At 44.7% G+C, this 25,631-nt stretch overlaps 1 protein-coding gene across 2 annotated transcripts in view; it reads left to right on the top strand.

The window, feature by feature from the left end:
- SRGAP3 (SLIT-ROBO Rho GTPase activating protein 3) overlaps positions 1-25,631 on the top strand; it is a 257,503-nt gene that overhangs the window by 176,961 nt on the left and 54,911 nt on the right. For both annotated transcript variants that reach the window (XM_049640934.1, XM_049640935.1), the window contains exons 5-10: positions 2,727-2,912; positions 7,499-7,627; positions 8,962-9,183; positions 10,673-10,774; positions 12,926-13,123; positions 20,504-20,588. In XM_049640934.1, coding sequence (XP_049496891.1) covers positions 2,727-2,912; positions 7,499-7,627; positions 8,962-9,183; positions 10,673-10,774; positions 12,926-13,123; positions 20,504-20,588 — 922 coding nt within the window. The remainder of the gene's footprint in view (positions 1-2,726; positions 2,913-7,498; positions 7,628-8,961; positions 9,184-10,672; positions 10,775-12,925; positions 13,124-20,503; positions 20,589-25,631) is intronic.

Here is a 25,631-nt window from a genome sequence, read left to right as displayed (position 1 = left end):
GCTCTTATCATGTGGCAGTTGTTGTTCTCAGCACTTTACCTACGTTAGCTCACTTAGTCTTCATAACAATCTATGAGGTAGGTGTCGTGGTCGTCGCCATTTTACAATGAGGAAGTAGAGGTCAGAGAGGTTCCGTGACTTGCCCAAGGTCACACAGCTGGTAAGAGGCACCATCAGGACATTTGCACCAGACATTTGTATCAGAGCTCATGCTCTACAATACCTACTATGTTCTACAACAGATACTTCCCACATTAACTCCTGGCCGATGGCAAATGGGGCTTTCTGTGCAACAGACTGATGCTGTGATTTAATGGTAAGAGAGAGGAATTCTTCATCTAATAAACTCACTTCACAGGACTTCAGATGAGAAGGAATAAGGTTATAATGTTGAGCAAGAGTTTGTTCCAAGTTCTCTGATTTAAATGGCCCCATTAGGCAGGAGTGTATCCCTTCCCCAGGTAGAAGCCTCTGCTTTATTAGCTGCTATGATTATCCAAATGACAAGAGAAGAGAACAAGCAAAGCTCAGGAGCAATGGATTCCAGAAAGTTCGTGTGTTTCTTAGCACAGAAATATGATCATAAACTTGATAGTACCCAGGAAAGGTGCAACTGGGAGATGAAGTCCTGTTGATATGGACTGCCCAACTTGTTTTAAGGCTGCCGAAACTCTTCACACCTGCCGAGAAAATGGTAACAAATTACGAAAACAGTATGGTATGGTAGAAAGAGTGGTGGATTAAAAGAGGCCAGAATTCTTTTTTAAAATTAATTAGTTAGTTAATTAATTATAATAATTTATTTTTTAACTTACATGCAAGTTAGCATATAGTACAGCAATGATTTCAGGAGTAGATGCCTTAATGTCCTTTACCCATTTAGCCCATCCCCCCTTCCACAACCCCTCCAGTATCCCCCTGTTCTCCCTTTTAAGAGTCTCTTATGTTTTGTCCCCCTCCCTGTTTTCATATTATTTTTGCTTCCCTTCCCTTATGTTCATCTGTTTTGTATCTTAAATTCCTCATATGAGTGAAGTCATATGATATTCGTCTTTCTCTGACTAATTTCACTTGGCATAATACCCTCTAGTTCCATCCATGTGGTTGCAAATGGCAAGATTTCATTCTTTTTGATTGCTGAGTAATACTTCATTTTGTGTGTGTGTGTGTGTGTGTGTGTGTGTGTGTGTGTGTGTATACCACATCTTTATCCATTCATCCATCAGTGGACATTTGGGTAAAGAGACCAGAATTCTAATTTGGCTGAACATATGCTTCCTATATGACACTACATTCTACTCCTAGATATTTACCTGAGTGAGATGAAAACATATGTCCACACAAAGAATTATACGTGAACATTTTTAGCAGCTTTATTCATAATAGACCAAAACTGTGCACAACCCAGGTAACTACTAACATATGAATAAATACACAAATAGTGATAGACCTATACAATGTAATAATAACTACTCAGCAATGAAAAAGAACTGGGAGAATCTCAAAAAAATTCTGCTGAGCAAAAGAGGGTGGAACCCAAAGAATTTATATGTGTTGGTTCCATGTATACGAAGTTCTAGAACACACAAAACCCTGACAGTGACAGAAAGGAAATCAGTGATTGTCTGGGGCCGGGGGAGGGGTGGGGATCTCTGTGGTGTCATGGAAGTGTTCTGTAGCTTGATCGTACTGTTGGCCACACGGAGGCAAAGTTTGGAGACTACGCTGATAATACTGTTCAGTCTTGGAAAAGCCACTTTGCCCTCTGGGACCTCAGTTTCCTTATTTGTAAAATTTAGTGATTGGATTAGATGATGTCTAGGATTTCTTCTGTCTCAAAAATTCCCTTGCTATAACAATATGTACTTCTACTATGCAAGCAGAAGAGCAAAGTGCAGTTTGCTTTGTGGGAATACACTGTATAGCCAAGGATGAGTTTCTTTCAGAAAGTGTAGAATAGCAACTAGGTTACCCAGTGATGCTCCTTTTGGGGACAGAACCATTTCCATTTGCAGGCCAATAAGGAGACAGCTGAGGAGACGATTTGCGTGTTCCCATGGGCATTCCCTGAGCCCCTGAGGAGGGGCTTTCCCAGTGACACTGGGAGGAGGGAGGGAGTGAGGGACAAGAGTCATGGCTGGCAGGGCCAGAGAGGGCAGCTGAGGGAGGGCCTAGTTTGTCATATCACCTCTGAGACTCCCAAATACTTGGGGGCTTTTCAGTTTCCCCCCTTTTTAAAAAAATGTTTATTTATTTATTTCTGAGAGGGAGAGAGAGAGAGAGAGACAGAGCACAAGCAGGGGAGGTGTGGAGAGAGAGAGGGAGATATAGAATCTGAAGCAGGCTCCAGGCTGTGAGCTGTCAGCACAGAGCCCAGTGCGGGGCTCAAACCCATGAACTGTGAGATCATGACCTGAGCTGAAGTCGGACACTTAACTGACTAAGCCACTCAGGCGCCCCTTAAATTTCCTCTTTACGCATCCATTCCTGGCATTCAGTCAGGACTTAATGAGTTGGTGATGATGATGGCGATGAAGCTGCCACTGATGACCATCATCGTTCCCCAAGTTTGTGCGAAAGTAAAGAACGGCCAGGAGCCCAAGGGTGTGGTGGGAAGAGGGTACAGCACAGCTTACTGGCACGCAGAACCTGAAGGGGGCCGGGAGCACTGGGATGGCATGCTGGGCCGTGCGTGCTGCTGATTTCCTGCTCTCCTGTGTCCCCAGGTCATGAAAACCTACCACATGTACCACGCAGAGAGCATCAGTGCAGAAAGCAAACTAAAGGAGGCCGAGAAGCAGGAGGAGAAGCAGTTCAACAAGTCTGGTGACCTCAGCATGAACCTGCTCCGACACGAGGACCGGCCCCAGCGCCGCAGCTCTGTGAAGAAAATTGAGAAGATGAAGGAGAAGGTAAGTGAAGGCCCAGGAAAAATTGAGGGCAGGGTAGAAGGCAGGGGCATGCTTCCTGCTGACAGCCTCAGCCTTCCCCCCTATGCACCCTGAGGGTGCATGTGCTGAGCCACCATCATGTGCTCTCTTGGAGGTCAGTGTCACGGAGGAGGCAGGGCTGGCCATGCCTCGCTAGCACTTGTCAGGCCTGGCCTTGTGCCAGGATCAACAGGCAGGGAAAGGGCCAGCTGACAAGAGAGCTGAACTGTAACGAGAATCACGCCCAGCAAGCACATTCTCAGATGGGCAGGAATCACCGGACATTTGTTGGGGCAGGGGCTTGCTTGGGAGTCCGTTTTGGTGGCTGGAGGGCTGGTTGGGGTTGAGTGTGTCCCAACAAGAGGAAACAGCATTGTGTTGCCAACCAGTGCCTGGGGAACCCAATGAAGAACCCATTCCAAGATGGGACAAGCTAAAGATGGGAGATTTAGAATTGCCATGTATGGGAGCTGATAAAGTGCTTTAGTGGGGCACGGTGAAAGGAGTGCTAGCATTGGAGTCAGACAGACTGGGTTTTGAAAAGGCCACATTTACAGTATTTCCCCGAGCCTCAGTTAAATGTTTACTTATTTTTGAGAAAGAGACAAAGCACAAGTGGAGAAGGGACAGAGAGAGAGAGAGACACGGAACCCAAAGCAGGCTCCAGGCTCTGAGCTGTCAGCACAGAGCCAGATGTGGGGCTCGAACTGGGGACTAGAGAGATCAGACCTGAGCTGAAGTCGGACGCTTAACCAAATGAGCCACCCAGGCGCCCCTGAGCCTCAGTTTAAAAATCTGAGAGTGATGGCAAATGACTGTTCTCTTTCACATCCACTCTGATTGATTGGTAGTGCCTGCCCAGGGCTCTGTGTTGAAGATTGTGAAGCCTCCTTCACGCATCAGTTAAAAACAGAGCTGTGATCAATTAATGATGTCTGCCACGGCCAGGGAATTTAGAAGGTCAGCGTACATGCTTTTTTGTCATCCTAGGTTAGGTCACTTCTAAGGTTTCTTTCTTCATAAAAGCTCTGATTTTCTTGTTGAATTCTCTGTATTCATTCATTCCATACAATCAGCAAATATTTCTGAGCTCTTCTGTGTCCCAAACATTGCACCACATGTTTATTTGGGCTTCTATGGGTCTAATTCAATGATTATATGATCCTACATCTCTTAAAATGATAGGAGATTGAGTGGAAATAAAATTTACCAGGGCCTCGGTGACCTGGAAAAGTAACCATAGGCAAATAAAGTAAGATTCCAGGGTAATTTCGAAGGCAAAGAAAAGTGTGCTGCCCAATAATTAGACGGAGACTCAATTTAAAAATGGGTAAAGGATTTGAATAGATATTTCTCTGAAGAGCTTACGTAAGTGGTTAATAAGCACATGAAAAGATGCTCAGCATCATTTGTCAGTAAGGAAATACAAATCAAAACCACAGTGAGATATCACTCCATACTTACCAACATGGCTAAAATAAAAAAGGCAGATAATAATAAGTGCTAGTGAGGTTGCAGAGAAATTTGAACACTTACACATTGCTGGAGGGAATGTAAAATGGTTCAGCCATTTGGGAAAACAATTTGTCAGTTCCTCAAACTGTTAAACATAAAGTTACCATATGACTCAACAGTTCCATCCTAGGCAATCTACGCAAGAAAAATGAAAACATACATCCACACAAAGACCTGCACATGAATGTTCATAGCAGCATTATCCATAGTAGCCAAAAAATAGAGACAATCCAGATGTCCATCAGTTGGTGAATGGATGAATAAATGTGGTTTAACCATGTAACGGAATATTATTCAGCCACGAAAAGGAGTGAAATGCTGGTATATGCTACAACATGGATGTACCTTGAAAACAATATGCTGAGTAAGAGAAACCAGTCATAATATTGTATGATTCTATTTATATGAAATGTGCAGACTAGACAGAGACAGAAAGTGGATTGTTGGTTGCCAGGAGCTGGGGCAGAGGAGAATGGAGGGTGACTGCTAATCGGTATAGGGTTTCTTTTGGGATTGATATTCTAAATTTTGATAGTGCTGATTATTGTACAATACTGTGAATATATTAAGAAAAAAGAAAGAAAAGAAAGAAAGAAAGAAGAGAAAGAAAAGAAAGAAAGAAAGGCAGAAACAAAGAAAGAAAATAAGACAAGCAGGTAAGGAATTACAGAACTACAACATGGGGCATAAATAGAAGGTGAGGGAGACCACCAGCTGGGAGATCTGGAGACTAAGTTTAGTTCAGAGTTCTATGCTAATCAGCCATTTGGCTCTTGGACAATCCACTTTTTTTTTTTTTTTAAGTAATCTCCACACCTAACGTGGGGCTTCAACTCACAACCCTGACATTAAGAGTGGTGTGCTCTACCAGCAGAGCCAGCCAGGTGCCCCCAAGCCACTTCTTTTCAGTTTTCATTTTCTCACCTATAAAGTGGGTGAATTAAACTACGATATCTTTACTATCCTTTCCAGGTATAAAATGTTACGAATTCATGAAGGGCTGAAAGTGGTGTGGGGGTCACCCTGGAAATGGGTGAGGAGTCTCAAAATTCTCTGTGAGGAGTCGGGTACGTGGCTGGTACAGGACTATAACTACAAGGAGGAATTTGTTTCCCAGAATAAGTGGGCCCTGGAGAAAGGTCAGAGGAGATCTATGAAGAGAATTCAAAGGTTGACATGGAAGCACCCCTACTAGGTAGCTAGGAGAACACGATCTGGAATGAAAGGTTTTTTAAATCCCCTTCTTGGTCCCCTTCACCTCTTTCACCCTCTCCCCACGCACCTCCCCTCTGGTAACCATCAGTTTATTTGCCATGGAGTTTGGTTTTTTATTTGTCTCTTTTTTCCTTTGTTTACAGTTTTGTGTCTTAAATTCCACATATGAGTGAAATCATATGGTATTTGTCTTTCTCTGAATGACTTATTTCACTTAGCACTATATTCTCTAGATCATTTTTTAAAAAAATGTTTATTTACTTTGAGAGAGAGGGAACACGAGCAGGGGAGGGGCAGATAGAGAGGGAGAGAGAGAATCCCAGGCAGGTTCCAGGCTCACTGCTCAGTGCAGAGCCCAACATGACCTGAGCCAATATCAAGAGTTGGACGTTTAACCGACTGAGCCACCCAAGCACACCTTTACCACTTTTTCTTTATCCGTTCATCCATCAGTGGACACTTGGGCCACTTCCATAGTTTTGCTTGGAATAAGGAAGATTTAAAAGTGCCTAGGTGAAGGAGGAAAACCCTGTTTGTTAAAGGAGAGCCGTTTTTCTACCCAGAACAGGACTCATCGTCTGAAAGGGGTAAAGGGACAGCTCTCCAACCCACTTTCTCTCTACCTCTTCCTGCCCAGGCTGGCCCAGGACAGAAGCAGCTTTCCAGGGAGGCCGTCCAGCTCCTAGCCAACACTGGCACCTCCAGCTGCCCAGTCTGCCTCTCTCACCATTCATGTCCACACAACCAGTGAAAAGTGCTTACTGCCTACTTTGTGCAGAGACAGTTCTGGGTGCTCCAGGCCCAGTGATGACTGGGGCAGATCAAGTCCCTGACTTCATAGAGCTTACTTTCTAGTGGGGTACCCCAAAAACCAGCAAGTAAACAAAGAGGTAAAAAATATAATTTCAGGTAGTGAAGAATGGTTATGAAGAAAAATAGAGCAACCAAGATGTCCTTCAGTAGGTGAATGGGTAAGCGAACTGTGGTCCACCCAGGCAGTGGAATGTTATTGAGTGCTAAAAAGAAATGAGGTAACAAGCCCCTAGAAGACATGGAAGAACCTTAAATGCATATTACTAGGTGAAAGAAGTCAATCTGAAAAGGCCACATACTGTACGATGCCAACGACATGACATCCTAGAAAAGGCAGAACTATGGAGACAGGAGAAAGATCAGTGGTTGCCAGGGGTAGGTGGCAGGGAGGAAATGGATAGGGAGAGCACAGAGTATTCTAGGGCAGGGAAACTACTCAGTCTGATATTATAATGATGGATGTATATTGTTATACCTTTGCCCAAACCCATAGAATGTAAAATACCAGGAGTGAGCCCTAATGTAAACTATGGATGCTGGGTGATTATGATGTGTCACTGTAGGTTTATCAGTTGGAACTAATGTACCCTCTCAGTTTTTGCTGTGAACCTAGCACTGCTCTAAATATACAGTCTTTAAAAAAATTAAATGAAAATGAAAACAATCACTAAAAATTGAACAAAGATAAAATAAGTGAAAAAAGTAGATCAGGGGAAGGGAACGGGGGAGGGGCACTGCAGATGCTGAAGACTCATTTCAGGCAAGGTTGTTCTCAGAGGCTGCTCTGGCCACCTGATTTTGGGGAAGGACCTGAAGGACGGAAGGAGCAGGCCTCATAGGGACTTGGAAGGATGGCTTACCAGGCAGAGGGAACGAGCCTGAAGGCCTAGAGGCAGGAGTGAACTTGGCCTCTTAAAGGAAAGGCAGAGGGGACTGAGCAACGAGGAGCCTGAAGGAAGAGGGTTCGAAAGAGGGATGAGAGCCAGGTTAGTGCCTCAGCTCTTACGTCTACTGTGTTCTTGCAGAGGCAGGCAAAGTATTCTGAGAACAAGCTGAAATGCACAAAGGCCCGGAATGACTACTTGCTGAATCTGGCGGCCACCAACGCAGCTATCAGCAAGTACTACATCCACGACGTCTCCGACCTAATCGACGTGAGCACCTGGGGAGGCTGGGACTGAACAGGGCCCCACACCCGGACTGGCCCTTGTCTTTAGCTGATGTGCATGTCCCGTGAGCCCCGACGGAGGGGAAGGGCAGTGGGCGTTGGGACCTGGGGAATGAGTATCACCTCCTGGTTTCTAATTCCGTGGGTGGGATTGGGCCTCTGGCAGCCCCTATATGGTCAGGTCAGGCAGTCTTATATTCCACCTGCACTTCCCAAGTCCCCTCCTCTACGCCGGGCCCTTTTCTGGGTATAGAGGTATAGGGGTGATCATACACAGTTCACAGCCTGCAGGGTTTCCCAGGTATGTTTATGGAATATAGGTATGTTTAGGGAATATTATCGTGGGAGAAATCAGGCAGTTTAAGCAAAAGCAGAATGGAAGCCTGACTCCTGAGTACCAGATGTGTAGGTCATGCTGAAGAGACCGCCGGCTTGGAGAGAGAACGTCATGAGGGGCATCATCATGGAGAGCTTCTGTGTCATCTGTGCTGGAGCTGAGGCTGCTTTTTGTGTCTTGCCCATCCCACACGGACAAGAATCTGGCCTGTAGATGCTCAGGAAAGGTTCCATACTGGTGGATGGATCCTTTTCCTCTGGGTCTGCTGTGTCCTGTCAGGGAGTCAGAGGGTCACCACTTTTCCATGGCTGCAGTAGGGACCCATTGCCACAATCCCCAGGAGAGGGAGCTGCCCAGCCCTGCCTGTGGCTTCCCATGCCCCAGGCCATATCTCTCTTTCTCACAACTTTTTACTCTTTCTAGCCCTCTCCTGTCTTCATTTTCCACATTTTTATTGAGCACCTGCTAGCTCTAGGCCTTGAGGCACCACAGTGGACAAGAGCCCATGGGTCTGTCCTCATGGGGCTTACAATGCATAACCTTGAAATCTTAATAGGTGACCACAAAGCCAACTGGCAGGTGTCACAGAGGAGGGAGGCGTGATATAAACTCTGAGCGGGGAGTGCATCAAGGAGGACTTCCTGGAGGAAGTGACCTCTAAACTGAAACCTCAAGGAAGAATATTTAGGCAGTCTGCAGGCAGAGGGAATGCATGTGTGAAGGCCTAGAGACGAGAAAGAATGTGATGCATTTGGGGAGCTAGAGAAGTTCTGCTAGTGCCCAAATCACAATACCCAGCTCCCACTGAGGGCTTTGGGGAGATTTGTGCAGCAAGATTCCAAGGTGCACAAGGGTTTCCAGGATGAAAGATTTGACTGTGGAATGTGAGGTAATGGTAAGCCACTGTCATGGGAAAGGGAATGCCGTTGGCCCCCACCTCCATGTGACAGCCCACAGCCTTCTGTTGTGTGCCTCTTTCCAAGTGCTGTGACTTGGGCTTTCATGCCAGCCTGGCCCGCACCTTCCGGACCTACCTCTCAGCCGAGTACAACCTGGAGACCTCTCGCCACGAGGGGCTGGATGTCATCGAGAACGCGGTAGACAACCTGGACTCCCGAAGCGACAAGCACACTGTCATGGACATGTGCAACCAGGTCTTCTGTCCTCCACTCAAGTTTGAGTTCCAGCCCCACATGGGGGATGAGGTAGGCTTCTCCCAGGAGCCCATGCTTGAGGCCGTTTCACCTGTTCTCCCATGTGCTCCCAGAACATCGGTGGGAGGGGAACGTCAGCCCCTGTTCCACATGCACGACATTGATCTCAGAGGCCTCAGGTCATGTTCTTGGTCCAGGGGCTTCCCCATCTGAGGAGTTTCCCACTGATATCCTAACTCTGCTGGCTCACGTGCCTCACCTGTAGAATTACAGGACCTTAACTCTCCTTAACATCCTTCCCAGTTATGTCTAGACCCCAAGGGAGTCCTACATTGTCACACAAGCATCTCACAGTCTTCCCTTGGATGACCTTGGATCATAGGAGGCTAGCTAGGCCTCACCGCAGCCGCTCTGGCGGCAGCCTTGCCTGGGCACTGCCTGTCCTCCCCTGCGGGAGGCTTACCACCAACTCTGCTCCCTTGGGTTTTGTTTTGTTTTCTTTTCTTTTAATATGAAATTTATTGTCGAATTGGTTTCCATACAACACCCAATGCTCATCCCAACAGGTGCCCTCCTCAGTGCCCATCACCCACTTTCCCCTCTCTTGGGTTTTGTGCCACTCAGATCCTCAGAACCGTGTTCTGGAATGAATAAATAAATAAGTGCAGGAAGGTACTTGTTCCTGGCCACAAAGCATCACAGTCGTTACTCAAACTGTGCAAAGTCCCTTATGCTAATAGCTCCTTGAGCTTTCCCTTTTCATCCCTCCCCACTTTCTTCATCTGCAAAAGAGGGGCCTTCTGCAGGGTCTCCCACAGCTTCTGGCCCGTCCCTCAGCCATTGCATTCAACCCTTTGGCCCATCATCTGGACCTAAAAATCCTGGCCTCATGGTTATGACAGGTGACTGTGAAGTTTGAGTTGCCTCGTTAGTGGTAAATAACTAGTAAATCACAGAGCCCTACTGTCCCTTATGATCTCAGCTGAGTTATGCCAGGCTACCCAGCCCACAGGTAGTAAGGGAGCCGTGGGTGGAGTGGGTATAGGGAGAGCAATGTCTCCTTCCACTCACCTCCTCCCCCACCCCATGAGCAGGCTACTGACTCACAGTTGCCTCACCAAAGCACCTTCCTGATGGGGAATAGGACAACTCTACTGATTGTTTCCATTTGTTATTCTTTTCATTGGCTTTTGTCAAGCCATTGCTTTCTTCTACAACTTCCTGCTTTGAAATGAACTAGTCTCACTTAATGAGATTATGTTACAGTGTTTAGTAAACCCTCTAGGGTTGGACAAACCTAGAAGACCATGACTGAGAGGCCACAACTTGCAGTGTGAGAGGGTGGCCTTTGGGGTAGGAAGACCCCAGTTCCTGGCTGGTGTTGCCAAGTACAAGCTGTGTGACCATGGGTAGGTCACTTAACCTTTCCAGGCCTGTTTCCTCAGCTGTTGATAGGGATGTTGATGATGGCCCCCAGCCCTGGCTCCACACAGGTGATGAGAGCACTGGGCAATGGCAGGTGGTGGCTGTCCTTTTGCAGGTTTGCCAGGTCAGCGCTCAGCAGCCCGTCCAGACGGAATTGCTCATGCGGTACCACCAGCTGCAGTCCAGACTGGCCACTCTCAAGATAGAGAATGAGGAGGTGAGTGGGCCGCTCTGCCCTGTAAGCGATTTCCTTACAAAGGCCTGGCTTGTTGTGGAATGCATTAGAAATTAGGGTTCATCCATAAGATGGATTATTACACACCCATTAAAACTGGGCACACCAAGAATCTTTAAAGGGATGGGGGAATGCTCCCAAGATGTTAAGAACAAAGAGGATGTAGAACTCTATGTTCAGTAGTATCCTGAGTATGGTAAACTAGAGTAGGTGCATGTGTATCTGTGTTTATTCACAAGAAAAAAAGCCCGGAAAGAAAGAAATGCTTTGAGATGTTAATTGTGATTATATCTGGGTAGAGGAATTATAGGTGATTTCTTTTTTCTTCTTGTGCTTTTCTCTGTTATCTGCATTGAGTTTGTGTTATTTTGATCATCAAAGATAGCTATAGGTATTTTAAATTACACAATGTAATAAAAAAAGCCCAGGGCACACCGAATGTGTGATGGATCCTGAGCCCCAAGGAACTTCTGTCTTGCCTTGGCCAGCACACCTCCCACGTGGCTAGTGACACAGTATCGCCCCTGGGAGGGCACGAATGGAAATACCAGCTGTGGTGTGTTTTGATGTGGACCGAGGAAGCCAGATGGGAAACATTCCATTCCAGCCTGGATGCCTTTATGCAGGGAGGATGTCAACCAACCACAGGCCCCTGGAGAAAGGACAGCAGGATGTGAGGAATGTCACCTAAAATCTTGGGCAAGTTTATCACCGGAAAGTGCAACCACAGCTGGAGATGGGGAGTCATGGCCCCTGTCCTCACATCTCAAGAGAGAGAGATGGTTTACTCCATGTCTTCACAAAGGACAAAGCTGGGACAGACGTGAGACAGATTGTCATGCAGGACGATAACGAATCAAAGCTGACCCTGGGGGGAGGTTATACAGAAATGAATTATGTTTTTATTTTTCAAACCCGAGGAGAGAGAGGAGATGAAGAAAGTATTCTGTATCCTCCCCTGAAGCATTTTCAATTGTTTACATGGAACAGTATATGGATAACAATATTAGTGGGGTTTAAATTGGAAAGCAGGGCCCCATAGAGGAGAATGAAGCAAAAGTTCCTCTGTATAGGCTGTTCGTGGCTATGGAAATGCTTAATTTTGAACCTGAACTACTGTCAGGCTGTGTTAGAAAGAACTGATCCATACATTTATTCATTCACAAGTATTCTTTCAACCAGTATTTTTCAAGTATTTATTAAGCACATTCCATGCTCTAAATACTGTGCTAGAGGCAAAGTAAAGTGAGTGAACAAGAAAACATAGTGCCTCCTCTCCTGGAGATTATAGTCTAGCAAAAAAAGATAAATAGATAAAACATTAAAGCAGTATGCAAAATATCAAGTGATAGTGGGCACTAAGTTAGGAACAGTAGTCAGGGGGCTCTGATGTCTCCAGAGAGTGACATTTAAGTGGAGATCTGAGTGACAAGAAAGACTTCGGGTGACAATAATTTAACAGTGAATGTAGATGCAGTTTCTTCCCTGACTGTTTTTGGAGTGACCTTCCATCGAAGTATAGGGTACAAGTCAGTGAAGGGATGTTGCGAGGTCAGGTCTCATGTGTTCTGCACGTGTAGCCTTCTGGGGGTCCCACTTGACTCCAGGAGAGAAGTTGGCATCCTGGAGGACTGGCTCAGCATGATCTTCCTCTCTTTTCTCATTTCTCAGTCAGGCTTTTGATAAGTCAGGAGCAGATAACCAGAGAGTATGTCCACTGAGGATGGCCCCTCATCCTATCTAGACTCTGTCCTCTCTTCTCTCTGGATGAGCACTCAGAATATTTCTGCTCCAGGGAACTGCCTCCTATTGGAGGAGCTCGTGTGGGGCTATATAATCAGGAAAAGAGAAACAAACCTGGAAACCTGGCTTCCTTGTTTGTCACAACATTCTCCCAGGTTCTCTTCGGCAGAAGCAATCCAATAAAATGATGTTAGACTGGGCAACATGGGTTCTCACCCTAGCCAGCTCGCTGGCCTTATATTCCACATCAGTATAATGAGAATGATCATCTTTGTCCTGCCCACCTCCTAGAGGCTATATGTGGAAGAAACAAAGTGGGGAAAAAGATTTTGAGGTGTGAAAGGCATTCTGAGGCCAAAGGGTTTTTGTTGACATGCTGTGTTTCTCCAGGTTAGAAAAACCCTGGATGCCACCATGCAGACCTTACAGGACATGCTGACTGTGGAGGACTTTGATGTTTCTGACGCCTTCCAACACAGTCGATCTACAGAGTCTGTGAAGTCGGCTGCCTCTGAGACCTACATGAGCAAGATCAACATTGCCAAAAGGAGGGCCAACCAGCAAGAAACAGAAATGTTTTATTTTACAGTAAGTGGTGTCTTGGACCCAGAACTTACTGTCTACTGACCTGCTGGCAGTGACTTTTGGGGAACAGCCCAAGCAAGGGGGAGCCAGCAAAACCATGTGGGTCAGTTAGAGCTAAAAAGTTTCCAGTGTGCTTCTCAAATGAAGTTGCCTTGGCTTTGTGAGATGCAAAAAGGTGAATTACCAGTGGGGAGCATCAGCATTGATCCTGGATTGGTGGTTATTGCAGTTAACCTACAAAAACCCAGAGAGTTGTGTTCCATAGGGTATGAGGGAAATGGCTATTTAGCCTAGTGGAAGCCCAAATAACAAACCTAAAGTTTAATGTACGGTTGTCACATTGAGGTATCTTAAATTTGGGTGTGGGCTTTAGAAATCATGCCCTGAATGATCTGTGCAAACTGCTGGTAAGTTGTCAGCCCATCATGTAAAATCCCAGATTATTTGCATTCCATTCTGTTGGGGCAGGGAAGAACAAGATTAGGGGGTACTGGAGCTTTGTTCAACATGTGTTTAGTGAACATAGAATTTTGGGGGTGTAAGGGACTTCAGATCTTCTGTCTGATGTTTGATCACATTCAACCCTATCCCTACCAAAAAGGCATCCAGTCTCTGCTTGAACAGACCTAGGATTAAAAGTTCCTTCCTTCTCCAAACAGCCCTATTGTCTGGCCTGTGGCCGGCAGTAGATATTATGATGTATTCTCTTATCTCTACTTCACTGGGATTTCTGGTCATTCATCTTGATCCTGTTCTCTGGGGCAACAGAGAGGATAATTCCACAAGACAGTCTCTGGTGTGCTTCTAACGAGCTAGGTTTTCATTTCTCCAGGCTAAACATACCTAATATTGTAAATCCTGCCTCATAAGCTTTCATTTTGAGTGGCCTCAGCATCCTGGTGTCTCTTTCCTGAACTTGTTCCTTTTATTGATGCCTGTGTTAAAGCGAGACTCTGAGCAGTGATCTGACCAACACAGACTAGAGCTAAACTCCCGCCTCCTCCCACCCTAGGTGCTATTCTCCTTTCCATACATTCTAAGATCATATTCTTTTTGTTTTGTTTTTATTTTTATTTACAAATTTTAATTCCGATATAGTTAACATACAGTGTTATATTAGTTTCAGATGTACAATATAGTGATTGAACAGTTCTGTACATTACTCAGTGCTCATCATGATAAGTGTACTCCGAACCCCCTTTTATCTGTTTCACCCAACCTCCCTCCCACCTCCCCTCTGGTAACCATCTGTTTGTTCTCTATAGTTAAGAGTCTGGTTTTTCATTTGTCTCTTTTTTTCCTTTGTTCGTTTGTTTTGTTTCTTAAATTCCACATATGAGTGAAATCATATGGTATTTGTCTTTCTCTGACTGATTTATTTTACTTAGCATTATACTCTTTAGATCCATCCATGTTCTTGCAAATGGCAATATTTCATTCTTTTATATATGTATATAATTCCTCAAGAAATTATATGTATTTATACCTGCTGTCTCTTCTTTGTGCATAAATCTATCAGTGGACACTTGGGCTGTTTTGATTTGGCTATTATAAATAATGCTGAAGTACATATAGGGATGCATATGTCTTTTCACATTAGTGTTTTTGTATTTTTTTGGTAAATACCCAGTAGTAGAATTACTGGATCATATGGTAATTCTATTTTTAATTTTTCGAGGAACCTCCATAGCATCTTCCACAGCAGCCACACCAGTATGCATTCCCATTAACAGTGCAAGAGGGTTTCTTTTTCTCCACATCTTTGCCAACACTTGTTTCTTGTGTTTTTTATTTTAGCCATTCTGACAGGTACGAGGTAATATCTCTTTGTGGTTTTGATTTGCATTTTCCCGATGATGAGTGATGTTGAGCATCTTTTCATGTGTCTTTTGGTCGTCTGGATGTCTTCTTTGGGGAAATATCTGCTCATGTCTTTTGCTCATTTTTTAATTGGATTATTTTGGGTTTTGGGGGAGGTGTTGTAGAAGTTCTTTATATATTTGGGGTACTAATCCTTTATCAGATATGCCATTCGCAAATATCCTCTCCCATTCACTAGGTTGTCTTTTAGTTTTTGTTGATTGTATCCTTTGCCGTGCAGAAGCTTTTCATTTTGACACAGTCCCAATAGTTTATTTTTGCTTTTGTTTCCATTATCTCAGGAGATGTATCAAGAACAATGTTGAGGGGCGCCTGGGTGGCGCAGTCGGTTAAGCGTCCGACTTCAGCCAGGTCACGATCTCGCGGTCCGTGAGTTCGAGCCCCGCGTCAGGCTCTGGGCTGATGGCTCGGAGCCTGGAGCCTGTTTCCGATTCTGTGTCTCCCTCTCTCTCTGCCCCTCCCCCGTTCATGCTCTGTCTCTCTCTGTCCCAAAAATAAAAAAAAAAAACGTAAAAAAAAAAAAATAAAAAAAAAAAAAAAAAAAAAAAAAGAACAATGTTGATACAGCTGATGTCAGATGCCTGTGCTGTCTTCTAGGATTTTTATGGTTTCAAGTCTCACATTTAGGTCCTTAATCCATTTTGAGTTTATTTTTGTGTCTAGTGTAAGAAAGTGTAGTTCAGTTTCATACTTTTGCATGTAGTTGTCCAGTTTTCCCAGCACCATTTGTTAAAGAGACTCTTCTTTTTCTCATTTCGTATTGCATCCTTTGTTGTAGATTAATTGACCATATAATTGTGTGTTTATTTCCGGGATCTCTATTCTGTTCCATTGATCTTTATGTCTGTTTTGGTGCCAGTACCGTACGATTTTGATAACTACAGCTTTGTAGCAGATCTTGAAATCTGGGGTTATTATGCCTTCAGTTTTGTTCTTTTTCGAGAGTGTTTTGGCTATCTGAGGCCTTTTGTGGTTCCATACAAATTTTAGGATTATTTGTTTTAGTTCTGTGAAAAATGTTTTTGGTATTTTGATAGGCATTGCATTAAATCTGTAGATTGCTTTGAGTAGTATGGACATTTTAACAATATTAATTCTTCCAATCTATAAGCATGGAGTCATCTTTCCCTTTGTTTTTACTTCAATTTCTTTCATCAGTGTTTTATAGTTTTCAGAGTATAGGTCTTTCACTTCCTTGGTTGAGTTTATTCCTAAGTATTCTATTATTTTTGGTGCAATTGTAAATAGGATTGTGGTTTTAATTTCCCGTTCTGCTACTTCATTATTAGTGTATAGAAATGCAACAGATTTTCTATATTGATTTTGTATCCTGTGACCTTACTGAATTCATTTATCAGTTCTAGTAGTTTTTTTGTAGTGGCTTTAGGGTTTTCTATATATAGTATCATGTCATCTGCAAATAGTAAAGGTTTTACTTCTTCCTTACCAATTTGGATGTCTTTTATTTCTTTTAGTTATGTGATTGCTGTGCCTAGGACTTCCAGTACTGTGTTGAATAAAAGTGGTGAGAGTGGACATCCTTGTCTTGTTCCTGACCTTAGGAGAAAAGTTCTGTTTTTCTCCACTGAGTATCATATTAGCTGTGGGTTTTTCATACATGGCCTTTTTATGTTGAGGTACATTCCCTCTACCTTCTTTGATGAGGATTTTGATTATGAATGGATCTTGTACTTTGTCAGACGCTTTTTCTGCATCTATAGTTTTTATCCTTCCTCCTATTGATGTGATGTATCACATTGATTGATTTGTGAATATTGAACCACCCCTGCAACACAGGAAGAAGTCCCACTTGATCGTGGTGGATGATTTTTTTAATGCATTATTGGATTTAGTTTGCTAACATTTTGTTGGGAATTCTTGCATCTATATTCACCAGAGATATGGGCCTACAGTTCCCTTTTGTTGTAGTGTCTTTATCCGATTTTGGTATCAGGGCCTCATACAATTAATCTTGAAGCTTTCCTTCCTCTTCCTATTTTTGGAATAGTTTGAGAAGAGTAGGTATTAAGTCTTCTTTAAATGTTTGATAGAATTCACCTGTGAAGCCTTCTGCTTCTGGACTTTTGTGTGTTGGGAGTTTTTTGATTGATACAGTTTCATTGCTGGTAATCAGCTTGTTCAAATGTTCTATTTCTTTTTGATTTCGTATTAGGAGGTTATGTGTTTACAAGAATTTATCCATTTCTTTTATCTTGTTCAATTTGTTGGCATGCACATTTTCATAATCTTCTCTTATAACTAAGATTGTATTCTTTTTTTTTTTTTAAAGTTAATGTCAGTTAAATCTCTATTCCCTATGTACTGCCATTACACCAGGCTACCTTTCTGCTAAAGGATATGTAGCTGATGTGTTGGGTCAGTGTTAGGTTTCTTACCAGTTAGATTTCCTCTTGATGGATTTAGTTCACGGCTTCAGACTGTCAGGATCTTGTTGCAGTGGTTCAACATATGTGCTGTCCCTTCAGACTTAGGTTGTCTGCAGATTCAGTGAGTGTGGCTTTCATACCTTAAAGTTTGTCAGTGAAAAAAAAAACTAATAGTTATGCCACAACCAAGGCCAAAGACAGAGTTGTTTGAAACATGCCACTAGGCTGATAGTGATCCACTGTATCAACACCTCTAGATGGTGGCCATTTAACGAGTCACAAACCCACCCAGTTCTGACACCCAACTCCATCTTGTGATAGGCCTTGTCGAATCCTTTTTTGAAATCAAACAGTTGACATATATTGCATTTCCTCAGTCATCACTGTTTGATTTTGTTGTTTTCAAGAAAGGAAATAAGACTAGTCTTGGTGAATCAGCCCATGCCAATTTCTGGGGTTCACCACTTCCACTGGGCGCCTACTGTATTTACAAAGAGAATTTTATGGGTCACAGAGATTTAAGGAAGGAGTACACATGAATATGAATTCACTATGACAGCGGAAGCAAAGAAATCTGGGTGGCAGAAGCAGAGAAAAGGGGGTCTGGCTGACTTGAAAGGAAAAGAATTCACCAGTGTTCATGATTAAGGGTCATGGGTATTATATTTTTATTTTAATATTTAATCTATCAACCTGGTTGGCTAGTACACCTCATGACTTGATGTTATGACATTATTTTAGGCACTTTTAAGGACATAATATTCCTCTTAATGCAAGCATTGGTACAATTTGATGGTATTCTTTCCATCGTGGGTCACATATGAAGCCTGGATGAAGCTTGGAAAAAGTAGGCAAAGTCTATGGGCTCCAGAGCCCTGGGGTGTAATTTCCACTAACCAGTGAATTGCCCACCCAGGTGAGTTACATGGTTGGGATTAGAGCTTCAACTACCTGGGGCAGCAAGGCAGGGTGGAGAAAATACCTGCTTATACCTCAGCTCTGCTTCTCATGGCAAATTTTTAAACATGTGATAAGAGCAGAGCATGTCATTACTGGAAGCATCCATAGAGAGCCTAGGGGAGAGTGTTTATCAAACTGAAATGTGTATTCGAATCATGTAGGAAGCTTGTTAAAAATGTAGGCTCCCAGCATACCACCCTCCCCGAGGTGGGCCCTGGAAGATTGAGCACTTCTGATCCTCTGTAGTGCCTTCCTCAGGGGTAAAATTAGGGGTTAGACTCACAGTATTCTTGAGCAGGAATCTGCATTTTGACCCTCTTCCCAGCTGGTAGGAGGCTGCCAGTCCCTGCACCACACTTGGAGAAACACTGCAGGTCAGTTATCACTTTACCCTGAGGAGGGCAGTGAGTAAGCTGCCCAAGGTGGCACTCTAAGCTCTGAGATTCTGTCCCCTTCTGGCAAGAATGGGAATGATGATGCCCCCCCCCCCCCCCCACGCCACTCTTTGCCATCCAAGATTTTGATGAGGACCAAAGGTACAAGCTTGAAAACTGCCAGGTGCTCTTTGGTACAAGGGGAGTGGTTCCTAGGAGCCAAGGTCCTAGGCGCCAAGGACTGTGGCTGACGAGATACGGCACCATCGTCTCCTGCCAGTCCCACCATTCCAGAAACCTATCAAGATGGGGCCAGGTGAGGTGACCTCAATCTTATCTGTACACATGTCAGCCCCAGTCCCTGGACCTTTTCCCTACAACTGTTGTCAATAGGATGATGGTGATGTTCCAGATGCTCCTTTACACGTCATTTTGGAGTGTCCCGAGCCTCTACAGTTCACTTGTTTGCTCCTCTGCACCTTTTTCTGAGCATTCTGGCTGGGGCAATAAAATGGATTTCTTGGTGAGAAACTAGCTGGCAGATTTGGGGCAATCACACCATCCTGTGCCTTCATTTTTGGGGCGTTTGCAATTGCCTTTGCATCTGCTGAGAATGTTCCTTCCCCATGTGCTCACGTGTATCCACACAGCCCCTTCCTCACCTCCTTCAGGCCTTGGTTCACATGGCAACTATGCAGTGAGGTCTGCTCTGGTTCCTAGTCCCCCGTTCCTGCCTTATTTTTATCCACAGCATTCACCAGCATCCGACCAATCGTGTATTTTACTTTCTTTATTAGCTTATTGTCTCTCTTCCCACTCCTCTCTGTCAACCCCCACGAGATCAGAGCTTCAGCAGAGTTTCTCAGCACTGGCTATATGCCAGGCACAGCTCTAGGCACTGGGGATCCGGAAACAAATTGGGTGTGGACCCCACCAACAGCAGCTCACAGTCTAGCAAAGACATGCCCCAGCAGAGAGGGGTCTGGCCTGTGCTTACGTGATGCAGGGTGGGCCAAGGAAAGCTGGTACTTGTGCAGAGGTGTGGCTGAGGTCCAGCTCAGTTTGGGCACAGGTAGATGTGTTTCTGTTCCCAGTGACTTCTGTCCCTCTGCACTGCTCTGAAACACATTGTACATGACAAGGTCCCTGAACTTGAAGTAGCCTGGGAGTCCCAGGGACGTGGGGCAAATCAGTTCTTTATGCCAGCCTCACCTGTCTCCTCTGTAAAAAGCAGAAAAACGTATCCCCCAATGTAATTGAGGTTATTTTAATAGGAATGTCTTTAGGGGCCTGCAAAGCCCTTCCTCCTTCAGAGTGGGGCCAGATGAAAGGAAGGTTCCTTCGGAGGCTCCTCTGTAACAGATCTGATAAAGCGCTCTTGCCTCAGCTGTGTGCCCCCAGAGACGGCTCCCATTTTTATTGCTCGTGGCCCAGAAGCACAGTGGAGACTTGATGACTAACGAAGCTGTCTGCTTGGGGCTCAGTCCCCAGTCCTCACCTGACAAAAGCACCTTTCGCAGCTCACATTCCCCCTGAGCTTTCTTTGTGTTCCCCCAGACTGCCCTGAAATGCCCAGGATGGGACGGCCGCACTCAGCAGAGCTGGGGTCTGTGGAGAAGTGAAAAGGAGCAAGTCAGAGGTCCTTCTTTTCCCCATGCTGGGGTCCTTGAGGGTGGCATAATCTCCCTCTGACCTCCCTGGCATAGCGGTCGGTTTCAGAGGCAGAGACCACGTGACTTGGCCTTGCAGTCTGTAACGTCCTTGTGCCTTGTGTTTTACAGAAATTTAAAGAATATGTGAATGGCAGTAACCTCATCACTAAGCTACAGGCCAAGCATGACTTACTCAAGCAGACCCTGGGTGAAGGTGAGTTGGTTGGAAGGCAGAGGCCTGTGAGGAGGGATACTTGTTTTGTCGTGGTCCCCTGGGTTGTTTCAGCTTGAGACATGGGCACTTGGTTGAATGAGGCCTGGTAGCACAGCCACCTGGCAGGACTGGACAGGCCAGTACAGATGCTAAGAGGGGTCTAGTGTGGCTGCAGAAAACATGGGGCAACTATGTTCGTTTAGGTTCTGGGGGATAGTCCAAGGCAAAGTGATGAGAGGGGTCCCCAGCAGGTAGGGGGTGGGAATCCAGGAGCACAGAGTTCTGCATTGCTGTTTTTTAACAGGTACCGTTTGCCAGGAATACTCCTAGAGTGTCTGGCCAGGCATCTAGGTCCAGAAAAGAAAAATCCATATGTGTATTTTGGTCCTTGAGGGATGTGGGGAGTAGGCTTAAAACTGCGCAAAGGCCTCCAATGACAGTTGGAATAAAATCCAAAGTGCTCTCACAGTACATGAGGCCAAAAGGTCATTTGAACATTACCTTTTCCACTGACCATATTTATCATTGTCTACTCCCTTACTGTGCACCAACCACTCTATGCTCCTTTCTGCCCTTTAAAACTCATCAAGCTCATTCCTGCCCCAGGGCCTTTGCATCTGCTGTTCTCTCTGCCTGGAATGCCCTTAACCCAGATCTCAGTATGGGTGGCTCCTTATCCTTCAGCTGTGTCAGCAGAGGTGTCACTTCCTCAGTGAGAATCTCCTTGTCACCCAACCTCAAGAAATCACCACCTCTGTCCCAACACTCTCTGTTTGATTTTCTTCATCTCATTCATCACCATGTAAAAGCACCCTATTTATTATTTGTTCATTTGCTTATTATCTTTGGGTATATCCCCACCCCAACTGTCTCATATCTTCTTTCCGAGTAGGGACTTCCTTGTTTATTTTGTCTACCACTTTATCTCCAGTGTCTAGAATAGTACCTGGCTTACAGTAGGCATTCAGTTAGTCATTGGATGAATGTTGAATGGGAAGGTCACCAGGACACGAGCCTGGCCCCCTAAGGTTAGGGATGGCTTGTAGCAAATCGTGGTGGCCCTGGAAAGTGGTGTGACTGTCAGCTATGAGGGGGATGAGCTGAGCTGGGCATTTCTGAAGTTGTGAGGCCCTGCTTGAGCCCCACATCCAGATATACTCTTGTATTCTGTTGGAGAGGTCTGTTGGCTGAAGGGTGTGCTCTATGTAAAGGAAAAAGAGCATGGAGTCCAGGAAATGGGATTTCCAAAGTGATGATACCAGTAGATCCCAAGACGACAGCTTGAAGCAGGCCTAGAGATCACTCAGGAATTTTCCAGGGAAGTAGGAGTGTGATAGGTGAGAGTCATAGTAGGGCATAGTACCCCACTCTTCTCCATACAGGTACACATTCTAGGGGCTGTGCCCTGCCCACCCAAGCCTTCCCTGACACTGTCCACTCGGCACCGATCAGGGGGACAGCTGGAATCTGCAGATGCTTGGCATTTGTGAGCCCCGTGCTTTAGAGGAAACAGAAATTAAACCATTTCCCAGCCCCAAGGTGCTTCTAACCTAGCGAGGAAGACAATTCATGAATTCATAAAAAATTTAAAGCGATAACATTAAGTCACACAGAAATACTAGGTGAATTGCCAGGTGAACAGTACAGACTCTTAAGAGTATGAGCCAGGAGTGGAAGGGATCACCGTGGGCCCAGAAGAGCCGGAAAGGCTTCAAGAAAAATTAGTAACTGGGGCTTGGAGTAGTAACCAGGGGGTTAAAACTAATATCAGTAGAATTTTTTCAATCAACTTTATTGACCTATAACTTATGTACAATAAAATCTACCAATTTTGTGTAGAAATCACTTGTGACAAACATATGTACCCAGATCAGAATATAGAACATTTCTGTCACCACAAAAGCCCCTTTGAACCCCTTTGAGGTGAATCCTTCCTCCACCACCCCAAGCAACCACTGATCGGATTTCTGTCAGCATAGATTAGTTTTGTGTCTTCTAGCTGGGCAACTTCTGGGGGTGATAAAAATGCCCCTGATTTGGTGTATACTCAGGTGTATACATTTGTCAGACCTCATTGATTGGGGGTAAGGGTAGGAGCAGTGAGTTGCATTGGGCTTTTTCTTCATTTCCCCTGACACTCCTCTACATTCTGCCCATCCTGACATTTCCATATTGGGCCAGAAGAGTGGGGTGCATAGGAGTAGGAGAGCCAGAAAGTCCTAGGGAAGAGCCAAGCTGGTGTGCCAGGGACAGCTCCCATGACTAGCATTAAAAAGGAGGATTGGTTTTATAGCCAGTGGCCCCTGGGGGTTGGAGGCTGTTTCTCAGAGCCATGTACCAAAAGGCAAGTCCCTATGAGTTGGTTGGCTCCTTGTATGTTCAAAATCAGGAGCCCTGGTTTTAGAAAAGTAGATGTTCTTTTAGAAAATAAGATCCCAGATGAGAAGGTGCTTCTCTCCAGCTCACCCATGTGTGCTATCAGATGCAACTGTTTATTACTGCCCTTGCCTGAATGAATAGCCTTGATGAAATAATAATAAAAATTAGTTTGGGTTGGCATAACCCCTGACCCATTTGGTCTCCCAAGTTTACTTAGCCTTCAGCTATACCTTGCTCCAAGGTGTGATTTACCAGTCCTCCTTCTGAGTTTTAGGCTGAATAGCAATGAAAAACTGCAGGAAAATGTGGCTTCCGAAGTGTAAGGGCAGCTAAGAAAGAAAGAGCCATCCAGAAGAATCTCAGTCCTATTCTCTAGTAAGCCAGCAATGGAAAAGCTTTGTGCTTCTTTTGAAAACTGGGATGGGCCTTGTTAGACTGGTCAATTTGGGTGAGGATTTTTTTTTTTTTTAATTTTTTTTTCAACGTTTTTTATTTATTTTTGGGACAGAGAGAGACAGAGCATGAACGGGGGAGGGGCAGAGAGAGAGGGAGACACAGAATCGGAAACAGGCTCCAGGCTCCGAGCCATCAGCCCGGAGCCTGACGCGGGGCTCGAACTCACGGACCGCGAGATCGTGACCTGGCTGAAGTCGGACGCTTAACCGACTGCGCCACCCAGGCGCCCCGAGGATTTTTTTAATAGACTTTGTTTTAGAATAGTTTTAGATTTACAGAAAAGTTGCAAAGATAGTACAGCTAGTTCCCATAGATGCCGCATCCAGTATTTCCTGTTAATTGACATTAACAACTCATCATAAGTGAGTATGGAGTATTTGTTACAAGTAATAAACGCTGGTCCATTGTTATTTCTAAAGTTAACAAATTGTCCAATTACTGGAAAGAACTGCAGCTGAGACCAAATCTTGAGTCACTTTTGTATCCCCACTGCCTGATAAATGTACATGTGGATTCTTAGGGCACCGGGTGAAAGGGGAGAACGTGCACTGACTTAGATTGGTCAGGTTCTTGCCTGTTGGGCAAAGCGGACATGGAAGAAATTAAGCAGGCCAAAGCAAGCTCAAGATCTTGGCTCCTTTATTTTTCTGAGTGTCAACAGACGATTCACCTCTTCTTGCATGTGCTGATTCTTCCATTCAGTAGAAAGCTTCCCTAAGAGTGGGCCGGGGTAGGATTACACCTGCATCAGTGACCTTTTTATGCCCTTTGAAGGCTATTTTGTATTGGGAGGGGCAGTCTGGAAATTTTGGAAGCAGGTGAGAAATATGGGGCCAAGTGGAATATTTTGATTAAGAAGATACAAAGCTTGTTTCTTGTTTTTTGTTTTTTGTTTTTTTTTTAATGAAACGTGTCATGTAATCCATTTCTCTTAAGTCGTCTTTTGACAGCATGGCTCAAAGAAGCCACAAATTAGAGGAAACACGTGGTCTTTAGGTCACACTCAGAAGCAAAGTTTTTAACATGATTGATCCCAGACACATAAGTCAAAAAGCTTCTAGGTGCCCTGCAAGGTGGCATTCCGTGTTGTAAACATCACGGCCACATCTTGGGAACAAGAACGCACCCTATATGCCCTTGGCTGTTGCTATGCCATTGTTTTTGGCCATAGAATTCTTAGTTTATCATCCTGTCTTAGTCTTAGACCCCTGACCTTTTTACTGCTCTGGGTAGTCTATAAGCTCCAGGGTTTATACCCAAGATATGGGTGGTGTTTCAATTTACTATAGCCTCTCAAGAATGAATAGTGCATTGTCTATAAAAGGGATGGGACATAACCTTTTCAGACCAAGATTTAATAGCACATTATAGAGCCAGTGTTTGCCAGGACCAGACAGTCTGACCTTCTGAAAATGACTGGGCCACTAACTATAAAATATATTTTTAAAAATCCCAATGGGTCTCAGAAGGTAAAGGGCAGAACAGTTTTGATTTCTGATACTTTCTAGGAGTTGCGAAAACAGATTCCGAAAGATGTTGGTAATGGGGTTCTTGAGAGCTAGAATAGGAGTCTAAAGCTGACAGGGAATATATTTGATTCCTTGCTGGAGGAAAGTCTGCCTTGAGTATGTTTCAGACATTGCACTGCAGGACTTCAACACTTAGATTCCTACCTCCACACTTCTCCCCTTTCTGCCCTTATCTGTCCATTTATCTGTCCATCCATTGTCCAAAGCATAGATGCTATGCTCAGCCTGGAGGGGGAGAACAGTGAACACAAGACAGACAAGGTTCCTGCTGTCATGGGGAACAGAGACCTCGAACAGTAAACAAACTACTAAATAAAGAATTACAACCATTTTAAGTGCTATGAATGGGGAATTGGGGCTGAGATAGAGAACAATTGTTCATATGGTGGAGGGGGCGGGAGAGGAGACCTGCTTTAAGTTGGGTGAGCGCTGAAGCCTCAGGGCAGAGGTCATGTTCAAGCTGAGACTGAAGGGTGAGAACACATCAGCCCTGTGAACAACTGAGGAAAGAGTGTCAGGGCAGAGGGAACAGCATGTGTGAAGGTGGGAAGGAACATGGTGAGTCAGGACTAAAAGAAGAGGAGTGTGGCTAGACCTTAATGAGCACATAGGGGAGTGTGCATTTTTGGAACTAAGAGAGGGTGGAACAGGAAACACCTCGTAGGTCCCCTTTGGAGTC

The sequence above is a fragment of the Panthera uncia genome, chromosome A2 (assembly GCF_023721935.1).
Source record: "Panthera uncia isolate 11264 chromosome A2, Puncia_PCG_1.0, whole genome shotgun sequence".
Classification (NCBI taxonomy): domain Eukaryota; kingdom Metazoa; phylum Chordata; class Mammalia; order Carnivora; family Felidae; genus Panthera; species Panthera uncia.
The sequence above is the reverse complement of the archived record's forward strand: the minus strand, read 5'-3'. Positions and strand labels throughout refer to the sequence as shown.